This window comes from Dipodomys spectabilis, unplaced genomic scaffold (assembly GCF_019054845.1).
Source record: "Dipodomys spectabilis isolate Male_0828 unplaced genomic scaffold, ASM1905484v1 ptg000091l, whole genome shotgun sequence".
NCBI lineage: Eukaryota > Metazoa > Chordata > Mammalia > Rodentia > Heteromyidae > Dipodomys > Dipodomys spectabilis.
This window is the reverse complement of record NW_024870768.1, coordinates 707494-729469: the sequence shown is the minus strand read 5'-3', so window position 1 is coordinate 729469 and position 21976 is coordinate 707494. Positions and strand designations below refer to the sequence as shown.

General features: G+C 43.2%; 2 protein-coding genes across 4 annotated transcripts in view; one reads left to right on the top strand and one right to left on the bottom strand.

Moving 5' to 3' along the window:
* The first annotated feature begins 1520 nt into the window (after nt 1–1520).
* The window catches only part of Apex2 (apurinic/apyrimidinic endodeoxyribonuclease 2), a 27656-nt gene continuing 7200 nt past the window's right edge, over nt 1521–21976 (top strand). The window contains exons 1-6 of one of the 2 annotated variants that reach the window (XM_042684834.1): nt 1521–1739; nt 3116–3199; nt 5061–5241; nt 5752–5898; nt 6850–6919; nt 12989–13908. In XM_042684834.1, coding sequence (XP_042540768.1) covers nt 1586–1739; nt 3116–3199; nt 5061–5241; nt 5752–5898; nt 6850–6919; nt 12989–13897 — 1545 coding nt within the window. In that variant the 5' untranslated portion in view covers nt 1521–1585 and the 3' untranslated portion in view covers nt 13898–13908. Of the gene's footprint in view, nt 1740–3115; nt 3200–5060; nt 5242–5751; nt 5899–6849; nt 6920–12988; nt 14313–21976 lie in introns of those variants that run through there. The other variant, XM_042684833.1, reaches the window with a different exon arrangement.
* Alas2 (5'-aminolevulinate synthase 2) overlaps nt 14547–21976 on the bottom strand; it is a 25798-nt gene continuing 18368 nt past the window's right edge. Inside the window, exons 9-11 of one of the 2 annotated variants that reach the window (XM_042684831.1) lie at nt 21531–21799; nt 20083–20245; nt 14547–14831 (exon numbers count right to left, since the gene is read on the bottom strand). In XM_042684831.1, coding sequence (XP_042540765.1) covers nt 14668–14831; nt 20083–20245; nt 21531–21799 — 596 coding nt within the window. In that variant the 3' untranslated portion in view covers nt 14547–14667. Of the gene's footprint in view, nt 14835–20082; nt 20246–21530; nt 21800–21976 lie in introns of both variants that reach the window. The other variant, XM_042684832.1, reaches the window with a different exon arrangement.

Here is a 21976-nt window from a genome sequence, read left to right as displayed (position 1 = left end):
TAAGGGACAGTGCCCAGGCACTAAGCATGCCCCAGTACCAGGGCAAACAACAACAAAAACAACCTCCTTCTTAAAAAGCCCAAATTACGAACATGTTGTTATTGCTATCGTCATTCATTCATTCATCTAATAAATATTTATTCCCTCCTGTTAGCTATGTCCAGTGTTATAAAATAGAGGGCTGGGATGTAGCTCAGTGGCAAAGCGCTTGCCTAGCAAGTGCAACGTCCTGGGTTCGATCCCCAGTACCAAAAAAGACAAGACAAAAAATATACAGTTAAAAAAAAATAGAATAGAGCTGGGAATGTGGCTTAGTGGTAGAGTGCTTGCCTAGCATGTATAAAGCCTTGCGTTTGATTTCTCAGTACCACATAAACAGAAAAAGGCAGAAGTGGAGCTGTGGCTCAAGTGGTAGAGTGCTAGCCTTGAGCACAAAGAAGCTCAGGGACAGTGCCCAGGCCCTGAGTTCAAGCCTCAGGACTGGCAAAAAAAAAAAAAAAAAAAAGAATAGAAACAGCTGTTACTGCTGGGTGACTTATGGCAACAGAAATTGAAGTTAATGGTAACTGTCCATTGTGTTAGGTGAAGTGACAAGGCGGCCACAGGGTGTTGGGAAAGGGAGACCCAAAGGAAAAGACCTAAATGAGAGGCATGTGGTCAGTGAAATCTTACTCAGGAAAGTAATCCTTGAGCTGATTAAGGTTTTGAATCTTGGCTCTAGCATTTCTGTCAGAATAAGGTGAATGTACTTAATTCCTTTCCTTTCTTCAACGCCTCCTACTGGATTGTCCTGAGAATGAAATGACGTATACGGAAAAGCCATGGCTGGATCAGGAGGCATGGTTTCTCAGGACCTTAAAATTTCTAGGCCTCGATTTTACTCATCTGGAAAATGGAACCAAGAGCAAAATTGTATGTTTGGCCACATCGTTCTGGATGCTATGAGATGAAGCCAAAAATGGCTAGGGTCGATTTGGGATCATCTCCTCCTGCCCCAATAAAACTAGAGGCTATCCTCCCAAGTCTTAGCCCACTAGATCGGTTCTTACGGCTCCCTCTTCCAACCGCGAAGTTCCCTCCGCCCCAGCCCTGTGAGAGCACATAGCGTCAGCGACTGCCGCGGCGCAAGCGCCACAGTCAAAGGCGCACTTAGGTAGGCGGTCTTTTGGCACATGGGGCGGGACTTCGGTCTCCGCGTTCTGATGAGTTCCGCCGCTTAAAAAGAGGCAAAATCCCATTTGTAAGTCACCGGAAACACCAAGGAGAAACTTTTGAACAGAGGAGAAGGGCAGATAGACTCGGGACCTGGGGACAGAGTGAGGAGTGGAGAAAAGAAGCCTGGCCAGAAAACTTTCTTTGGCGGTTCTTTCCTCCTCGGTATCTACTCCGCCCCTTTGACTTCCGCCCGCTGCCAATAAGAATGGAGGAATTCGAAGCCCCACCCAGAGTGTGTCAAGTCCTTCCGAGGCACGCGAGAGGACGCCTGCGCAAACGGGAGTGGAAGGCGGAGTCTGGCCGATTTTAGCGCGGTCAACCACTCGCTTGTGGCTGCTGGGACTTTTTGAAACGTCCTAGATTGCTTAGGATGTTGCGTTTAATAAGCTGGAATATCAATGGTATCCGAAGCCCCCAGCAAGGGGCGTTATGCCAGGAAGCACGCAACAGTGCCATGACCACAAAACGTATTTTGGATGAGCTGGATGCGGATATCGTCTGTTTCCAAGAGACCAAAGTGACCAGTGAGCACTCCATCTAAGATCCTTACCATGTATTTTTTTTTCCTTTTCTTGCTAATCTTGCCTCCTTGTTCCATCGCATTTTCTTTCCCATTTCCCTATACTGAGTCCTTCCCTTAGACTCACCTCCAAATCCCCATCCATTTTAAACGTCTGTTTTCACTCCACCTACAGCCCCCAATTCCCCATCTCCTGTGTTCCACAGAACATTAATTGCCTCCCCACTTGGTGCCCTCACGTCATTCAAATTCCACCTCGTTCTATCACCCCCAACTCAGTCCTTAACGCCAACCTCCCCACTGCCAATTCCTACCCATAAGTCAGACTTCCTCAATTCTCAATCCTGCTCCCAGCTCAGATCCCACAATTCCCATCCCACCTTTGTCCCCACTTCAGACTCTCATTTTCATCCATTCCACATCCCCAATTTCCTTTATCCCCCTCATGTCTTTTCTTGAGATCAGAGTCTCTAATTCTCAGTTCACTCCCACCCCAAGCTTAGACTTCCTAATTTCCTCTCCCCCTTCCTAAATCCTCTTAGTTTTTCCTATCTTCATTTTCATTTCCACTCTCTAATTCCCTCTTAACTCCAACTGAGATTCCCCAGTCCTTCTCCTACATCCATCTCCATTTCCCATCCCTCATACCCTCCCATCAAGCTCCCAGGCTTAATTCTTAATTCTCTTTGCTCCTCACTAATTCTCCACTCTGTAAGCTGTCTCTGTAGGTTGTCTTCATTTTCTCACCTTCTAACTTTTTTCATTCTACTGACATTTGAACTCAGGGCCTTGTGTTTGCTTGGCTTCCATGCTTGGCCCCTCTCCCAACCCTACTTTTTGCAGATAATTTTGTAGATGGATTCTCATAGACTTTTCTTCCCTGGCTGGCTTCAAACCATGATCCTCTGGGACTTAGCCTTCTAAATAGCTAGCCACCCAAACCTGCTTCACCAATTTCTTTGTTTTGCCAATCTTGGGGCTTCAACTCTGGGCCTGGGTGTTGTCCCTGAGCTTTTGTGCTCAAGGCTATGCTCTTCCACTTGAGCTGCAGCTCCACTTCTGCCTTTTTAAAAAATAGAGTTTTTCGTGGAGGTGAGAGTCTCAGAAACCTTAACTGCCTGGGCTGGCTTTGAACAGTGATCCTTAGATCTCAACCTCCTGAGTAACTAGATTTACAGGCATGAGCCACTGAAGCCTGACTCACTTTCTGATTTTTCTATCGATTATCTCTCTGACCTTTCCACACTTCTAGCTTCTTTCATCATGGATACTTCATTTTCACTGTCAACTCTGGCTCTGCTGTGGACTAATAATTAGCCTACAACTGTAATCCCAGACTCCTTATTTTACTTCTGACTTTATGTTACATTTTTTCCTCAGGGGATGTACTGACAGAGCCATTGGCTATCGTCGAGGGCTATAACTCCTATTTCAGCTTCAGCCGCAGCCGTAGTGGCTATTCTGGTAAATGATTTTCTGGGGACTTTATTGTGAGTGGTGGAGGCAAATGATGCAGAAAAGGTTTCTGTATCATAATTCTCATAATTGATGAGAAGGGTCTAGTTCAAAGAGCTAGAGACTTGCAACATTAGGTTATATCATTAGGTTATGTGAAGCCTGATTTTTTTGTCAGTCAAGGGACTTGAACTCTGGGCCTAGGTGCTGTCCCTGAGCTCTCAGCTCAAGGCTAGTACTCTACCACTTTGAGCCACAATGCCACTTCTGGTTTTCTGGTGGTTAATTGGAGATAAGAGTCTCACAGACTTTCCTGCCCAGGCTGGCTTTGAGCTGTGATCCTCAGATCTCAGTTTCCTGAGTAGCTAGGATGACAGGCGTGAACTACCAGTGCCCAGCATGAAGCATAATTTTTAATGTATAAAATTATCCTGTTGGACCTAAGAAGAACAGTCTTGTTTTAGTTAGTTGTGTGAGCTCTGGAGCCAGATTGCCTGGGTTTAAATTATGGCTCACTTCTCAGTATTGTGCCCTCCACAAATTACCTATGTGTCTCAGCTTTCTTACCTAGAAAATAAGGATAATGGATACAGTCTTGGAGAGTTTTGCATAGAGTAAGCATATCAATCCATGTCATAATAAAATCATAACTAATACTGTATGAGCACTTACCATGTATTCATGTAAAATACTTAGAGCATAGCTGTTAGTGTTCTGTGGCTTTTTTAGACAAAGGAATTGAGGCTTGCAAGTGTGAGTTAAGTTGCCTCACTTTTGAGACAGAGTCATCTACAGCCCTTGAGAGAGTTGTCAGTATATTAAAAAATACATAGTACCTTCTATTTGCAGTACTGTGGATTGAAATCAGGGCCTCATCATTGCTAGCAAGTGCTTTCTCACTTGAGCCACACTTTTAGCTCTTGTTATTTTTGAAATAGGGTCTTGCTTTTGGGCTAGGCTGGCCTGGAATGTGAGCCTCCTATATACATTCCCAATGTAGCTAGATGACCGCTGCATGCCACCATGAATAGCTTTTTTTCTGTAGAAATGGGCAAGGTGGTCATGAACTTCTGGGGGTCTTCTTTGGCCTAGATGGGCCTGAAACCGTGATCCTCCTGACCTCAGTGCCCAGCATAGCTGAGACGACCAGTAGGTATGTGCCACTGCACTCAGCTATTGGTTTATATGGAATCCTGCAAACTTTTTGCCCAGGTTGGCCATGAACTGGGATATTCAAAATTTCTGCCTCCTGAGAAGCTAGGATTATAGGCATGAGCCATCACTGCTAGCCACAAGCCAGATTTTTTTTGTTGGTCGTGGGGCTTGAACTCTGGGCCTGGGTACTGTCCCTGTGCTCTTCAGCTCAAGGCGATTGCTCTACCACTTGAGCCACAGCACCACTTCAAGTTTTTCTAGTGGTTTATTGGAGATGAGAGTCTCACAGACTTTCCTGCCTGGGCTGGCTTTGAACCATGATCCTCAGGTCTCAGCCTCTTGAGTAACTAGGATTACAGGCGTGAGTCACTGGCTCATGAGACAGATTTTTTTTGGGGGTCCAGTTGTGGGGCCTGAACTCTGGGCCTGGGCGCTGTCCCTCAGCTCTTCAGCTCAAGGCTAGCACTCTACCACTTGAGCCATAGCGCCACTTCTGGCTTTTTTCTTTTTGCTTATGTGGTGCTGAGGAATCGAACCCAGGGCCTCAGGCATGCAAGGCAAGCGCTCTACCACTGAGCCACCTTCCCAGCCCAATGAGACAGATTTTTATGAGGATGACTTAGGTGACTTTTTTGTTGACGATTTAAGAGTGTGACAGGCTGTACAAAAGGCTGTTGGCTACCAATCCTGTTCAGAGTACTTTCTCTGTCTCTAGGTGTAGCTACCTTCTGTAAGAATAGTGCTGCTCCTGTGGCTGCTGAAGAAGGCCTCAGTGGTTTGTTTGCCACCCAGAATGGAAATGTAGGTTGCTACGGAAACATGGATGAGTTCACCCCAGAAGAGCTCCGGGCTTTGGATAGTGAGGGCAGGGCCCTCCTTACAAAGCACAAGATCTGGTAATATCCCCTATCCCCCAGCCAGTGAGCATTGCTGGTTCTGCTATATGAAGATTCAAAGTTCCCTTTCTATACATGTATTTAGCTATAGAAATATTTCTCAAGCTGCCTTTCCTGAATGCTAGTCCTGGCCGTGCTGTTTACTATGTTCCTGTCTGTGCCTGAGTTCCCATCTTTACTGAAGGACACTGAACTGGTAGTTTAGTTCTTTTATTAACACAAGCTCCTCAAAAGCAGCTTAGCTAATATGGAATTCATTTTTCCAAGTTTCACTGTCCATAGGTCTCTGTGTCTGTTTGTCTTTCTGTCTCTCTCTCTCTCTTGGTGTATCATCTTTATGAATGATAGCAGCAGCAGTTTCTTAAGTCCTGTGCATGCCTGCTTAGTTATGACGTCCCCACCAATCCCTTCTCTTAGTATCCTCTGGACAACCATTAACTGGGAGCCACATAGTGTGAGTACAGGAGAGATGGCTTGAAACTAATACCTTTGAGGTTTCTTTTCTCCCAGCACACTGGAAGGGAAGGAGAAGACTTTGACACTAATCAATGTATACTGCCCCCATGCCGACCCTGGGAAGCCTGAGCGACTGACCTTTAAGCTACGGTTCTATCGACTGCTGCAGATTCGAGCAGAAGCCCTTCTGGCAGCTGGCAGGTACTGCAAATATGGGTAGCTGGGCTTCTTGAGATTTTCCTGGGTACCTCACCTTATGCTCCATTGGAAGGGATTTTCTTTTAGTTCCGTCACTGCCTCATTGCAGACTACCTGAACAGGGCTTGCTCTCTAAGAGTTTTGAGGACAAGATAAAATGGCACAAACATGGATTTTGTACTCTTCTACTCTGGCTTTTCTGCTTACTGCAGGCCCCAAGGTTATCTATGCCTATGCCTCTGTTTTCTCTTTTGTTGAATGTGCAAATCTCTGTCACAGAAAAGAGGTGTGTGTGTGTGTGTGTGTGTGTGAAAAAGAGAGGAGAGAGAGAGAGAGAGAGAGAGAGAGTATGCTGCTCCTGGGGCTTGACAGAGCTTGGGTATTGCCCCTGAGCTTTTGTGCTCAAAGCTAGCACTCTACCATTTGAGCCACAGCTCCACTTTTGAATTTTTGGTGTTTAATTGGAAGTTAGTGTAGTACAGACTTTCCTGATCTGGCTGGCTTTGAACTGTGATTCTCAGGAAGCTGAGATCTGATGAAATGGGATGAGGATAAAAGTAACTAGAACCAAATGAGTCTTGTTGCAGGGTAGGACAGGAAAGTAAGGATAAGTGAAAGTAATCAAGAAACCCTTCCCAAAAGAAGTGATATCTGAGTTCAGCTTTGAAGGATGAGATAAATAGCAGTATGTAGAGATAAATGGAGCAGTCATGTCAGATAGGGAACAATGGCATCTTTGGAGCTTAGAATTTGGTTGGTCACTAGTGAAAGACCTTCAGGTTGTAGTAAAATGTGAGCATGGGAGAGGTAGGCTACTATGAGTAGTTGGAAGCTTAAGCCTCCCTATGAGAGATGGTTTATGGGATTCCTTTAGCCTGGGAAAGTATATGGGCCAGTACTACTGACTGCTTCTTTTTTTGAATGTCTAGTTAACAACCCCACATTTTTTTTCAGCCATGTGATCATTCTGGGGGACCTGAATACAGCTCATCGCCCCATTGACCACTGTGATGCAGCCAATCTGGTAAGAATCCCTCTAGGTCTCAGGCCCCACTCCTGACTTTGGGTCTTTTCATCTACCTAGCCAATGCTGGTTTTTTTTTAATTGTGAAAGTACTATACAGAGGGGTTACAGTTACATGAGTAAGGTAACAAATACATTTCGTATCGAGCCCAATGCTGGGGTTTTGACCTCCAAGGCCAGCCAGCTTCCTTTATGGAAAAGCAGAACTTAGTTTGAAATACTATTGTTTCTTTCCTTAAATGACATATAATATTGGAGCTGTGGCTCAAAAGTATGGTGCCAGCCTAGCAAGCATGAGGCCCTGAGTTCAAACTACCCTGTACCACTGAAAAGGAAAAAAATGAAAAGAAATAATTGTGTTTGAGTGCCTGTGGCTTACACCTGTAATCCTAGCTACTCAGGAAGCTGAGATCTGAGGATCACAGTTCAAAGCTAGCCAGGGCAGGAAAGGCTATGAGACTCTTATCTACAGTTAACCAGTAGAAATCCAAAGTGGAGCTATGACTCAAAGGCTAGAACATTAGCCTTTAGTAAAGAAGCTCAGGGACAGTGCCCAGACACTGAGTTCAAGTGTAAGTACCGGCACACACACGTGTATGCATGCGCGCACACCCCCCCCCCCACATTTATATAGTAAATATGTGATCTTTTGATGCTTATATATGTTATGCAGTGATGAAATTGTGATAATTGGCATGTCTATCATTTCATTGTTTCTCTGTGTGAGAAGCATTCAAAATCCTTTTGGCTACCTGTTCTGAAACATACGATAAACTATTGCTAACTATAGTCACCGTACTATGCTATAGAACACCAAAACTTTAGCCTTCCATCAAACTGGACTTTATACTCATCACCCAGTCTGTCTATATGCCTTTCCCTCTATCCTTCCAAGCCTTTGGCAACCACTGTTCTAGTCTACTTCTGTAAGGTCACTTTTTGTATATGAGTGAAATACATTTGTCTTTCTTACTTATTTTTCTCATTTAATATGCTATATTCTAGTTCTGCCCTGTTGCAAATGATAAAGATTTCATTCTTCTTTGCAGCTAAATAGTATTCCAGTTGTATATGTGCCATATTTTCTTTATTTGTCCATCAGTGGAGATCTAGATTGTTCCCATATCTTGGCCATATAATGCTGCAGTGGCCAGTCACCATTGGCATACACATATAATCCTAGCTGCTCAGTATGCTGAGACCTAGAGGATCACAGTTTGAAGCCAGCCCAGGTAGAAAAGTCTGTGAGACTCCATCTCCAATTAATCAGTTAAATACTCATGACTCAAGTGTTGGAGCTCCAGCTATGAGCAAGAAACCTAAATGTAAGGCCTTGAGTTCAAGCCTTGCACAAAACAATAGTAATATTAATAAAGCTACAATGAACATGGTAATACAGATTTTTGACATACTGTTAATTTTTTTTGGATACATACCTAGAAGATTAATCATGTGATAGTTCTGTTTTAAATTTTTTGAGGAAACCATACTGTTTTCCAAAATGATTGTATTAGTTTATGTTCCCACCAACAGTATATGAAAGTTCCTTTTTCTCTGTATCCTCATTTGTTAACTCTTGTCTTTGATAATAGTCATTCTAACTGGAGTGAGATATCTCATTGTAATTTTCCCTTATAACTTATGAGGTTGGATATTTTAAATATATAAATTGTCCATGCATATCTCTCCCCTCCCCCCCCCATTTTGGTGCTGTTACTGGGGCTTGAACTCAAGGCTTGGTTGGGCACTGTCATTTTTCTATTTTTTTTCCCCAAGGATGATGATCTGTTACTTGAGCCATAGCTCCATTTCTAGCATTTTGGTGGTAAATTGGAGATAAGAATCACACACTTTCCTGCCAGGGCTAGCTTTGAACTGTGGTCTTCAGGGCTTAGCTTCCTAAGTAGTGAGGATTATAGGTGTGAACCACCAGCACCCAGCTCATTTGCCCATTTTTTGAATCAGATTTTTTTTGTTGTTGTTTGAATTCCTTATATATTCTGTGTATCAATCCATTCTTAGGTGACTGGTTTGTAGCTATTTTCTCTCATTCTATAGCTTGTTCAATCTTGATTATTTTCTTTGCTTTGTGTAAGCTTCTTCATTTGCTACAATCCCATTGCAATACTGTTCTAAACGTACTGAAACCTGATGCTTTATTCAGTAGATAATACCGATCCTGCTCTTGACCTGGCCCTGAGCCTTTTGCTAGGGATTCAGTTATAAGTCAGATATAGCTCACTTTGTTTGGCAGGGGTGGGGGATGGAGGAGGTGGGGGACAATAGACACATGGACAGCCAATTGTCAAATGGTGTTTTTAGACCTCAGGCATAGATGGCAACCCTGGAGAAGTCCAGAGATGAGATTGCTAGGCAAATAGGGTCCTCAGGGCAGCAGATGAAAATAGCTGTATCTTAAAAAGATGAGTATTACAGAGTATAAGGGGTAGAGGCAGCAAAACATTCCAGCATGGGCAAAGATTTTAAGTTGAGAAATTGCCTGGTATATGTGAGGAACTTCAAAGTGCTATCTTTTTTTTTAATGCCAGTCCTAGGGCTTGAACTCAGGGCTTGGGTGCTGACTCCTAGCCTTTTTTGCTTAAGGATAATGCTCTACCAGTTGAGCCACAGCTCCACTCCCTGCTTTTTATTGATTAATTGGAGATAACAGTCTCACGGACTTTCCTACTCAGGCTGGCTTTGAACCACAGTCCTTAGATCTCAGCCTCCTGAGTAGCTAGGATTATAGGCATAAGCCACCTGGTCCTATGGGAAAAGATACAAGTGGCAGGAGGTAAGGCTGGAAAGTCCTTATGGAGACCAGATTTTAGGATCTCAAATCCCACACTCTTGGTTATTATCCTAATACACTATTTCCTACTCGTGAACCCTTAGTACTACCCTTTATCTCTGTGATGTAGAGAAAACAATAGCCAGTATTTAAGACACTTTCTTGTCTCCATATCCATTCTCAGTATTCCTCTACATACTGTCTACTCTGGACTGTTGTCTCTTCTGCCTATTGCAAAAGCTGTTGTTATTCTAGCTTTTCTCACTGTGTCCCCAAATTGGTGGTCATCACTTCCCTCCTATCCTTTTTTTCCACATATGAGCCTCTCATTTGTAATTCCCTTCAGTCCAGTGGTTCCTAACTTGCTATTAAAAAGAAATATCCAAACCTTAGCACTACTCCACAATAATGGAATCAGAATCTCTTGGGTGTGGGTCTAGGGTAGTGGTATGTTTTAAAGATTCTAGGATGTATTTATTTTACACACAGGATTGTGACCCACTAACCTAAAATATAGAAGCCACTTCTTATCTTGGCCTAGTTTGGGAGGTTTTTGTGTTGGACGAACAGACTGTCCATTTTTACTTTGTTCTCAAACCACAACAGTAAAAACCAGAAGACTTCTGTAACCTCAAAATATGCCATTAGTTCTTTAATGGTGGACATCAGCCGGCTATCCCCTAATCCACTTCAGTTCTATACTCTATCTAGAGATAGTGTAAGACCCCACACATTGATGGCTAATTCCCCCAACTATTCCCTTCAGACCTAGTCATCAGTCTGACTCTCAAACATCTGACCAAACTGTTGTGAATTGAGGTCCCTACCAACCTCTCTTCAGGTTCAATTAATTTGCTAGAACAAAGCAAAACAAAGCAAACACTCTGCTAGAGCTCAGGCAACCACTATACTTACATGTTACTGGTTAGCTGTAAAGGATATTTTAAAGGATACACAAATAAGCAGTCAGATGAAGAGGCACATGGAGCAGGACTGGAAGGGTCCCCAGTGCAAATCTGCCGTTCCTGTGGCGTTGGGATGTGCTACCTTCCCGGTCTTTGGATGAATCCTTGTTCACCTTCCTTCAGGGCTCCACACGTTCAGCTGTCCAGAAGCTGTCTGAACCCTGTCCTCTTGGGTTTTATACAGACTTCATTGCATAGGCACAATTGCTGAAATATTGTGTGGTGAAACCCAGCAAAGCCTGTCTGTTCAGATTTTTCAGCATTCCTTCCTCACTGGTTCAGGCAAGACCCCTGTGGAATGAGGGTCTTATGACCTAGTATTAGACAAGGGTAGGTCAAAGATTTCTTAATAGCTAGCTAAAGGCAAAGAAAGATGTGTTTCTGTGACCTGCCTTAGGGAAGGAAAAATATCTGGTTTTTCATCACTTGCCTTGAGGGAGTTAGGAGGCAGGATCTGTGGATGAAAAACAACAAAAAAAATGCATACCGTACTATGAAAGGGATGATCCGTGCTGGTACAGTCCAACTCAGCCCCTAGACTTTGCTTAGAAAACAGGTCATGGGAAGATTCTTTGATTAGTTTGCAGGAAAGTCACGTAAACACTTCTGGCTGTCAACTGAGAAAATGAACAGAATTGAGATGAGGAAAATGGTTGTGGTGTTGTGGGGAATGGGGTAAATCTTACAAAATATAAGGCTTTAGTCTCTCCTGTCACAGTCTTTACTAGTAACTCATTCAGGTTTGTGTGTGTGTGTGTGTGCTAGTCCTGGGGCTTGGACTCAGAGCCTGGCCTCTGTCTTTGACCTTCTTTTTACTCAAAGCTAGTGCTCTATCATTTGAGCCACAGCTCCACTTCCAGCTTTTTTGGTAGTTTATTGGAAATAAGAATCTCACAGACTTAACTACCTGGGCTGGCTTTGAACCATGATCCTCAGATCTTAGCCTCCTTAGTAGCTACAATTACATATGTGAGCTCACTGGCACTGGGCTCAGTTGTTTTTTTAAGCTTCCTGTAATTGCATTGCATACCATTATGGTTTCTCTACTTAATTCAGAGTATCCTACATGTGTCCAGTGCACGTCATTCATTCTTTCTTCCAGAAAAAAAAGAACTAACAATAGCAGTAGTCTTTTCAAAATAGCATATGCTTCCAATCATACCAGCTGTCCTAGTCTTCCTGTCTCTCTCTAAATGGACCATCATCTTCTTAGTTGCTCCTACTAGAGGCCTGGGAATTTTTCCCTTATTGTCCTTCTTTAGCCCCATTTCCACATTAAGTTGGTCTGCTAACTATCAATTTTCTGATTCTTTTGATGCCACCCTATTCCAGGTGACTGTCATCTCTTATTTGCATGGACTACAACAGTCATATCTTAATTCTTTCTTTTGTTTTTTTGTTTTGCTGGTCCTGGGCCTTGAACTCAGGGCCTGGGCTCTGTCCCTAAGCCTCTCTGTGCTCAGGGCTAGCGCTGTACCACTTGAGCCACAGTGCCCCTTCTGGCTTTCTCTGCTTATGTGGTACTGAGGAATCAAACCCAGGGATTCATGCACTAAGCCACATTCCCAGCTCTCTCTTGTTTTTTTTAAGTAATTGCATCTACCCTCCACAAGTCCATCACAGTGTCTGTTACCACAGTTAGGAGTCCATTTTCCATAGGTTACTCCTGCTTAGCTTTCACATTTTATTTCCAGATCATTCCTTTAAAGGAAGCACCCTTTGTCCCCAAGACTAGATCTGGCACAAAACAGTCTTCTGTGAAAGTGTTGTTTCACTGAATGAATGTGTAGGTGAGTGGGTGGGCTAAATACTTGGATGAATGTAAGTGAATCAGTTTCAGGGCCAAAAGAAGTATTCAGATGGATCCCTACAGCCTTATCTAAACTCAGGAAGGAGAGATGATCATATGTTGACACATACAAGATAAGCCAAATGGCGGCAGAGAATTTAAAGGAAAGGTCAGCTTTCTTCCTAAGTCTTAATCCCTGCCTTACTGCTTCCTCAGGATAACTACTTTTCCATCTGTCATTCTTTTGAAAAAATCTAGAAATTGATTTGATTAAGCAAAGTACAGAATTTCAGATTCAGCATTTATGGACTAGTGCCAGGTAAGTGCATTGTGGTATAGAATGAGGTGGGGAATAAGCAAGAACTTTTTGATAAGTAAGGTTAAAATTTGAATGACCTTGAGCAGTAGTACACTCTTGGACAACTAGATTTTTTTTATTTGTAAAATGAAAGTCTCTTAAGTTTCTTCTTGTTTCACACATCTCTAGTTCTGCCTTTCTCTTTATTCTCTTTCCCCTTCCCCAGGAGTGCTTTGAAGAAGATCCAGGGCGCAAGTGGATGGATGGCTTGCTCAGTAACCCAGAGGGCCAGGCTGGGTCCCAAGTAGGGCCTCCCTTCATTGATAGCTTCCGCTATTTCCAACCAAAGCAGGAAAGGGCCTTCACCTGCTGGTCAGTGGTCAGTGGTGCCCGCCATCTCAACTATGGCACCCGGATTGACTATGTGCTGGGAGACAGGACCTTGGTCATGGATACCTTCCAGACTTCCTTCCTGCTTCCTAAAGTGATGGGCTCTGACCACTGCCCTGTTGGTGCTGCCTTGAATGTGTCCTCTGTGCCTGCAAAACAGTGTCCACCTCTATGCACTCGCTTCCTCCCAGAGTTTGCAGGCACCCAGCTCAAGATTCTCCACTTTCTAGTTCCTCTTGAGCAAGAACCTGTGCTAGAGCAATCAGTAATGCAGCCTAGCAATCAAATCCAGGTGCAGAAACGACCAAAAAAAGCCCCTGTGTGCTCGACCAAGCCTTGGCCAGATCAGGCTAACTCCAGAAGAAAGCAGAAAGACCTAATGAGCTACTTCCAGCCTTCCTCAAGCCATCCCCAAACTTCTGATTTGAATCTACCTCACCTGCCTGTCATGGCACCTCATGTGACTCCAGAGACTTCTGAAGAAGAGGTGATGGCCAAAGTGGTAGAAGAACAGGCCAAGGCTAAAGATGAGAAGGAGGTACGAACCTTGTTCTGGAAGACTGTGCTGGGGGGACCTTCTCCTGTGCCCCTCTGTGGAGGCCACAAGGAGCCATGTGTGATGCGTACTGTAAAGAAGTCAGGACCCAACCTGGGCCGCCATTTCTACATGTGTGCCAGACCCCAGGGTCCTCCCAGTGACCCCTCATCCCGCTGCAACTTCTTCCTCTGGAGAAAACCCAGCTGAAACAACCAAGGGTAAGGGATATCTGGTGTGGTCACCATAGTATAGGATCTGATGCCGGCTCCCTTTCCTTCCTCCTAAGCTACCATGATTGTCTTCCCACTTCAGGTTAATTTCATTCCTTCTCTTTTTCCTTCTTCTCTTTCTGTTCTTCCTTTTCCTTTCCTAATTTTCTTCTTCCCCCAAAACATCCTTCCCTGTCTCCTTTCCTTCCTATTCCAAGGCCTTTTTCCTTCTCTTCTTACCAACTCTTTCTTGTTGGTGAGCTTCAATGCTGTGACCTAGTCTTCCATCCCCCCTCCCCACCTTAAGAGGAGTACATGGAAAGTGTGCAGGCAGTTGTGATTTTTTTAAACCCTTCTTTCATTGCTGGGAAATGTATTTGTTCATGAATAAAGCCTATCTTTGTTTCAATGTACCACATTGAGTGGGTATTTTGGATGGTCTTTATAAAGTTGGGTCAGAGAAGTTGTATCAAAATGGGGTTTGAGAGTAGGAAAGGGGAGCAGTGCTCATTACCATAAAGGCTTCTGTTGAGTTGTAGGAGTTCTCTGCAGTGCTGAGGTGGGATCAGCAAAGAATATAGCACTTGTCTGAAGGGGTCAGCATAGTGCAATTGTTAGTTCTCTGTTGAACAAAAGGTTACAAAGGCTGCAGTTTGCTCTTTATTTTCAGATTCAAATCAGCTAGGGGCACACAACAAAGCTGAGGAGAGAGGAGGCCCAGCCTCAAGGGAAGTGCAGGTAGGGTAGCCATCCAAGGCAGCTAGCATCTCAGGCGTAGGTGGTGACATATTGGGGTCCCATGTTCCCAAAGTAGGAACGCTCCCACTCACTCATAAGCTCAAAGTGCACTGGACGGCGGCAGAAATTGCAGGCAGCAGCAGATACATCTTGCAGAGGCAGTCCCACTTCAGTCCAGGCTACCAGCAGCTTCTCTGAAGGTGGAAGAGAGAGGAGGGAAAAAATGTTTAGACTTGGTTTTCTACATCCCTATATCACAGTATAAAAGTATAGATAGGTCAAAATATTGTTCCTCTTAATCCTTGGAGGTGTATAACGGCCAACAGTAGCTTTGTTTGTTCCAATGTGAGCTGTGGATATTGCCATTTATTTATGAGTGCTGAGATGTGTAAATGATTGAGAAGAAGCCAGCACCTGTCACCCGTGACTCACAACTATAATGCTAGCTACTTAGGAAGCTGAGATCTGAGACTCATGGTTGGAAGCCAGCCCATGCAGGAAAGTCTGAGAGACTCATCTTAAGTTAACCACCAAAAAAAGAGCTGGAAATAGAGCTATGGCTCAAGAAGTAGAGTGCTGGGATTAAGCAAAAAACTCAGGGACAGTACCCAAGCCCTAGGTTCATGCCTCAGGACTGGCAAAAAAATATTGAGAAGAAATCCTATGACAAAATTTCAAGTCATACTGGCTATCCCACTCCCTAAGTATAAGAACTGTGTGGGCCATGAGGTGAATTTATGTAGTTAGAACATCCTAGCCTGATGATGAAGATGATACTGCCACATTAGCATCAGTGTTGCATCCAAGGCAGACTTTGTTGTTCCTGAGGAGTGTGGAAATGTATGGAAGGAGCCTGATCTAGCTGTAGGAAGTGCATCAGATTATATGCCAGGCCTCTGCCCTTATAATCTTTTTATGTATGTATCTCTGATGACCTTGTGTAGCTCATGCCTTTAAACATCATCTCTATGCTGATTCTGAAATTTTCATCTCTAGCCCAGAAGTCTGTCTTAATTTCCAGATTTGTGTATCCAGTGTCATTTGTCCATCTCTACTTGGATGTTTAGTAGTCATCTCTAACTTAACATCACTGGACTAACTATTCATGTCCTTCCTCTCTATGCTCAGCCTGAAACTTTCAGAGCCAGCCTCCATCTTTTTCTTTTTAAGTCCACGTTCAGTCTGTCAGCTAACACTGTTGGCTTCAGCGTCACAGTCTGACCACTATTGCTATCATTAAGTATAAGCCACCACCTCACCGGGAATATTACAGTGGCTGACCATTGACTTTCCCTGCTTGCACTTTTCTCCTTTTCAGGATATTCTCAACACAGAAGTTGAAGTGATTCTGTTAAAACTTATATCAGATATCCATTCTTAGATAATTCCTAAGGATCTTCCAGTATAAGCCCAAATCCTTGCAGTGACCTACAATATCCCACACAATCTGGTTCCACATCCCATCTTACTTGCCTAATTCTTCTTCTATGTGTTTACACCACTCCACATTCATCATATTATTCCCTAAATATAGAAGGAATATTCTTCTTTTTTATTTTATTTTTTATTGTGAAAATACTGTACAGAGGGGTTACAATTACATGGACAAGGTAATGAGTACAATATCAAGCAAGCATTGTTGCCTTCTCCTTTGTTTCCCCTTCCCATCCCTTCCCATCTCCCCTCCCCTCTCTCCCGCCCCGCCCCCCAGAAGGAATATTCTTGTGCTAGTCTTCCCTACCTTAGGCTGTTCACTTTGCCTGAGATGCCCTTCTCTGGCCATCTAACTCCTTTACCTCCTTAAAAACTTTACATAAGTGTCCCATCAGTGGCTAACCTTGATACCTAGTACTACAGCTCAGTTCCAAACTACTGCCCTCAGCACTTCCCATCCTCCCTTTCTGCTTTTTTTTCCTCAAAGCTCTTAGAACTAACATGCTATTTAACTTGCTTATTATTGTTTGTGCCAGTCCTGGGGCTTGAATTCAGGGCCTTAGTATTGTCCATGAGCTTTTTTGCTCAAGGCTAGAGCTCTACCCCTTGGGCCTTAGCTCCATTTCCAGCTTTTTGGTGGTTATTTGGAGATAAGAGCCTCGCAGACTTTCCTGTCTGGGCTGGCTTTGGACTGTAATGCTCAGATCTCAGAAAATTCGAAGTGTGACCTACTGGTGCATGGCAAATTTGCTTATTTTTTTAAAAAAATACTTTGATTGTCTCTCTCTGGAAGAATATAAGTTTTGGAAGGGTAGGAGTTTTGTCTCATTTGCTAATTATTGAGTCCCCAGCATCTAGAATAGTGTTAGCCCACAGCAAGTATTTGTTAAATATTTATTGAAAGAACAAATGAAAGAATACTTGAGTTAAGCCTAGAAGAAGAAGGAACTGGACCAGAAGGGAGGAAGGAGGGCATTCCAGTCAGAAGATAGCAGTGTTAGCAAAGACCCAAAGGTAAAGAGAACAAATGGAAACCAAAGTCATCTGGTTCAGCTAGAGAAATAAAATATGAGAGGAGAAGATATAAATATAACTGTTGGACGCTGTGCTACTGAGTTTTAACTTTGTTCGGTAGGCCAGGTGTCTACAAACTTTGAACTAAACATGTCTCTCAGTGCAGACAGTTTAGCATGTGTCTCCAATGTCTATTTATGTATTATATACATGAATTATTGTCATCTTGTATGTTAAATTCAGTATCAATAATTTTCTATTTATTTTTGTTCTTGCCTTGGGGCTTGAACTCAGGGTCTGGGCTTTGTCTCTGACTGTGTGCTAGTGCTCTACCACTTGAACCACAGCTCCACTTCAGGCTTGTTAGTGTGATTTTTTAACTGGATATAAGAGTCTCACAGACTTCCTTGCCCAGGCTGGCTTTAAACTTTGATCCACAGGTCTCAGCTTCCTGGGTAGCTAGGATTACAGGCATGAGCTAACAGTGACTTTCTTAAGTTCTTATTTTTAAGATAAAAATAAACATAAAACTCTTAATCCATTAACTCATCCCAGGGATTATCTTGTAAACCATACCTTAGAGATGACTACTCTAGTGTATAGTTGCCAAGGAAACATGAAGGAAACATGGCCAGGATTTTAGAAAAACAATTCCCTCTGGGGGTTCGTACAGAGAAAGGATTGGAGAGGAAGAAGAGAGAGGCAAGGAAACAAGGAAGAAATTATGTCAACATGGATTAAAGAAAAAGCAGTAAGGAAAGGATAGATTTGAGAGAGGTTGCAGGAATGGGTTTCTGGATGGGTTGGCTGTGGGGTTGAGGAACTAGTGGAGTCATGATAGATGCTTTTGTTAAATCTTTCCTGCAAATGTCCAGCCTAAGTGAACACTCAGGGGCCTAAGAATACTGAGAGCTTATAACTTAAGCCCATATCAATAGAGACTGAATTAAAGGTCCAGCAGTAGACATGGTATTTGTAACCATAGTTATAATCCCCTACTCCATCCCCACCTAGTCCCTCTATGACCTTGAACTAGTAACATTTTTTTTTATATGTGCTAGTGCTGGGACTCGAATTCAGGGCCTGCATGCTGTCTCTTAGCTTTGTCTAATGTTGCTACTGTACTACTTGAGCCACAGCTTCACTTCTGGCTTTTTGCTGGTTAATTGGAAATAAGAGTTTGAGGATTGAGGTTTGAAGCCAACCCAGGCATGAGTCCATGAGACTCATCTTCAGTAACCGGCAAAAAGCTGGACATGGAGCTGTAGCTCAAGTGGCAGAGCACTAGCCTTGAGCACAAAAGCTCAAGGACACAGCCCAGGCTCTGAGATCAAGCTTCAGGACTAGTGCCAGAAAAAAGTTTCATGAACATTCCTGCCTGGACTGGCTTCAAAATGTGATCCTCAGATTTCAGCCTCCTGAGTAGCTAGAATTACAGATGTGAGCCACCAGTGCCCAGTTTTTATGCTTTAATTTCCACATACACAAAATGGAAATGATGATAGCACATTAACATTGAAGATTCAGTTTGTTAATTCTGTAAAATGTTTAGATACTTCATAATTGTTAGCATCATTTAGTGCTTTTGAGTGACTGGATGAATGAATGAATTGTGCCTACCTATTTTGTCACCCTCAAACTCCTGTACTATCTGTCCTCCAGGCAAAACAACTTTCCTACATACCTCTGCTTTCCAGTCCATAACTCATTGCTGCTGGAATTCCTTTGTTTTGGAAATCCTTGTACCATATCTAAATGTACTTCAAAAAGACTTCCTTACCCTACTCATAAAGCCCATTCACTCTTACCTCTCCCCCTTTTTGTGGCTATGAGTGAATTCTCTCCCCACAGCTCTCAGAACACCGGACACCACACACACACACACACACACACACAACACACACACACACACACACACACACACACACACACACACACACACACACACACACACACACACCAAAAACAAAAAGAGACAAAACTATATTCAACAGGAATCACACACACACACACACATACACACACACACACACACACACACACACCCCAAAAACAAAAAGAGACAAAACTATATTCAACAGGAATCTAGAAAACTTCATATGAATTGATGAAACTGCACTTTTTAGGGGGAAAATCCAAACTACTCAGCTCTACAAACTTCTTAATATAGTCCCTATCTTGCATTGTCTTTCATAGATTCAAAAATTAACTCTTTCCCACTCCATTCCTACTACTCTATATTCTTTTTTAAAAATTTAATTTATAATTTTTTTGCCAGTACTTGGGCTTGAACTAAGGGCCTGGGCACTGTCCTTTAGTTCTTTTGCTCAAGACTGGTGCACTGCCATGTGAGCCACTGCTTCACTTCCAGGTTTTGGTGGTTAATTGGACATAAGAATCTTAAGGACTTCCCTGCCTGGGCTGGCTTTAAATTCTGATCCTTCAATCTCAGCCTCCTGAGTAGCTAGAATTACTGGTGGGAGCCACCAATGCCCTGCTCCTATTACCCCATATTCTAGTAATACCTGTCTATTGTTCTTGATATATCTTAAAATGTTTATCACTCTCCTCCTTGTTCTTCATATTTTTCCCTCTGCTCAAAATGTCTCTATTACACTTTTCTTCTCTTGGTACAATACTACTTACCTTGCAAGATTGAGCTCAGTTGTCACCTTTACTTATGGGCCTTTGAATTCCTTAGACAAGATGAAGCCCCTTCTCTCTGATCCCATAACTCCCTAATGCACTGCCTGTTGAGCTTTGATCACCCCTTGATGTTAGTTATTGTGTCTGTGTTGGTCTTTGCAACTAAACTAGAGCCCTTGTCAATCTGTGAGCTGTTTCTCATCCATTCATGACCCTGGTATTAAAGCCTGGCAACCAACAGAAAATAAAATAATTTCTAGATTGAATGGAATTTATCCTCCCAACTTCTTTAGATTCTAGGTCGGGGGTAGGGAAATGCTATAATCCTTACCCACAAAATTGAGTACTTACCCACAAAATTTTCCATCATCTGTGGGCTGTGATGGGGGGAAGGTGCCAGGCGCAGCAACTCCTCACCTCGGGGGACAGTTGGGTAGTTGATAGCCTGCACGTAGATACTGTGCTTGGAGAGTAGGAGATCACAGATCTTGCTGTTGAGTGCTGCATCACCCACCTGTGCTCAAAAGAAAGGTCATTGAATACCTGCCACCCTGGGCTTGCCACTAGCTCCATTAAACAGATGGAGGGATTCCAGTCAAGGAACATCAGTGAATTGGGGCTTGGATTTTTTTTTCATAAGGGGCTTAGGCAGTGCCACCTGTAAAATTTCTATTGAGGAAGAGCCCAGAGCCAGCAACTGCATTTGAAGGAGAGGTAGAATTAGTACCAGGAATCTTGGCTTGAAACTATTTTTAAAGGCAAGCACATAGATTATTTTGAGGTGGTTCTGGGTGACACAAAAATACCATAAAGGTATCTCAGAGATGTTGTCATTCAGCCCATGAAAAGGTCAGGTATTTAAAAAATGTTTACAAAGGAACATTAAGTTAGCCTAATGAGCAATTCTGACAATTATCCCTCTATATCTGTGGGCTTTCCCAGGTATTCAGTGGATTGCAGATTTAAACAATTAAACGGAAAAAAAAAAACAATGAAAAAAACAATTTAGCAGGGCACAGTAGCACACACCTGTATTTCTAGATACTTAAGAGGCAGAGATCAGGAGAATCATGGTACCAAGCTAGCGCAAGCAAAAAAGTTCATGGGATTCCTCCAAACCTAGAGCACAGTTTCAATTGCCTGTCACGCCAGCAGTGTGGGATGCACAAATAGGATTGGTGTCTAGGCTGGGCTGGCCTATGTATAAATACGATACCCTACTCAAAAATTAAGAAAATCAAGATGGTCCAAGGGTGTGGCTGAAGTGTTAGCAGCACTTACTTAGAGCAATCGCAAAGCCCTGAGTTCACACCTTAGTACCACCAAAAACAAGAACCAAAAACAAAACAATAAAAAAACTCTGCATGTTTAATAAACCTAAAGGTATTTTTTCTTGATATTTCTAAACAATACAGTATTGTAACTATTTATATAGCATTTACACTGAATTAGGATAAGTCATCTAGAGATAATTTAATGCATATGGGAGGATTTTATAGGTTATATGCAAATACACCATTTTATAAAGAGATTTGAGCATTTGCGGATTTTGGTATTGGCATGTGTGTGTCGTGAGTGGGGGGGGTCCTAGAACTTATCTTTCTGCTCATATCAAGATGACTTTTTTCATCCACAAATGATTATAAGCATTCTTCCCACACATTCTGACTTACTGACTTACTCGTTCCAATAGATGTCATTTAAGAAAGAAATAGCAGTTCATTTTTGCTCAGAATATGTGTGGAAAGGCTCCTGCAAGAGACAGGTGGGGAAACAATGACGCAGGGTGGCACTCTCACCCGAATGGGGATGATGTGGCTGGGGCAGGGGATGACAGGAAGGCCCTTATCCATTAGTAGCTGGCGCATGTGCTTGACGTTCCGCTGGTGGGCCCTCCTCAGGGCTTGGCCCTCTTCTCCCTTGAGCAGACGCACAGATTCCAGAGCCCCAGAGAGCACCATGGGGGGCAGTGAAGTGGTAAAGATGAAGCCAGCAGCATAAGAGCGCACCATGTCCACCAAGTCACGAGTGCTGGCAATATAGCCACCCACACAGCCAAAGGCTTTGCCTAGAAACAGAGATGAAAGATATGCACAGACTTTATCATCACCCCCCTACCCCAAGAAACAAGACCATTCCCCATTTCACACAAGGAGATATATCAGAAGCTGGGACACCAGACTCCCTTTCCAGTCTTCTGCTCATCTCTTTTGTCCACAACAAGCAAAGAGTTGATAATTCTGTG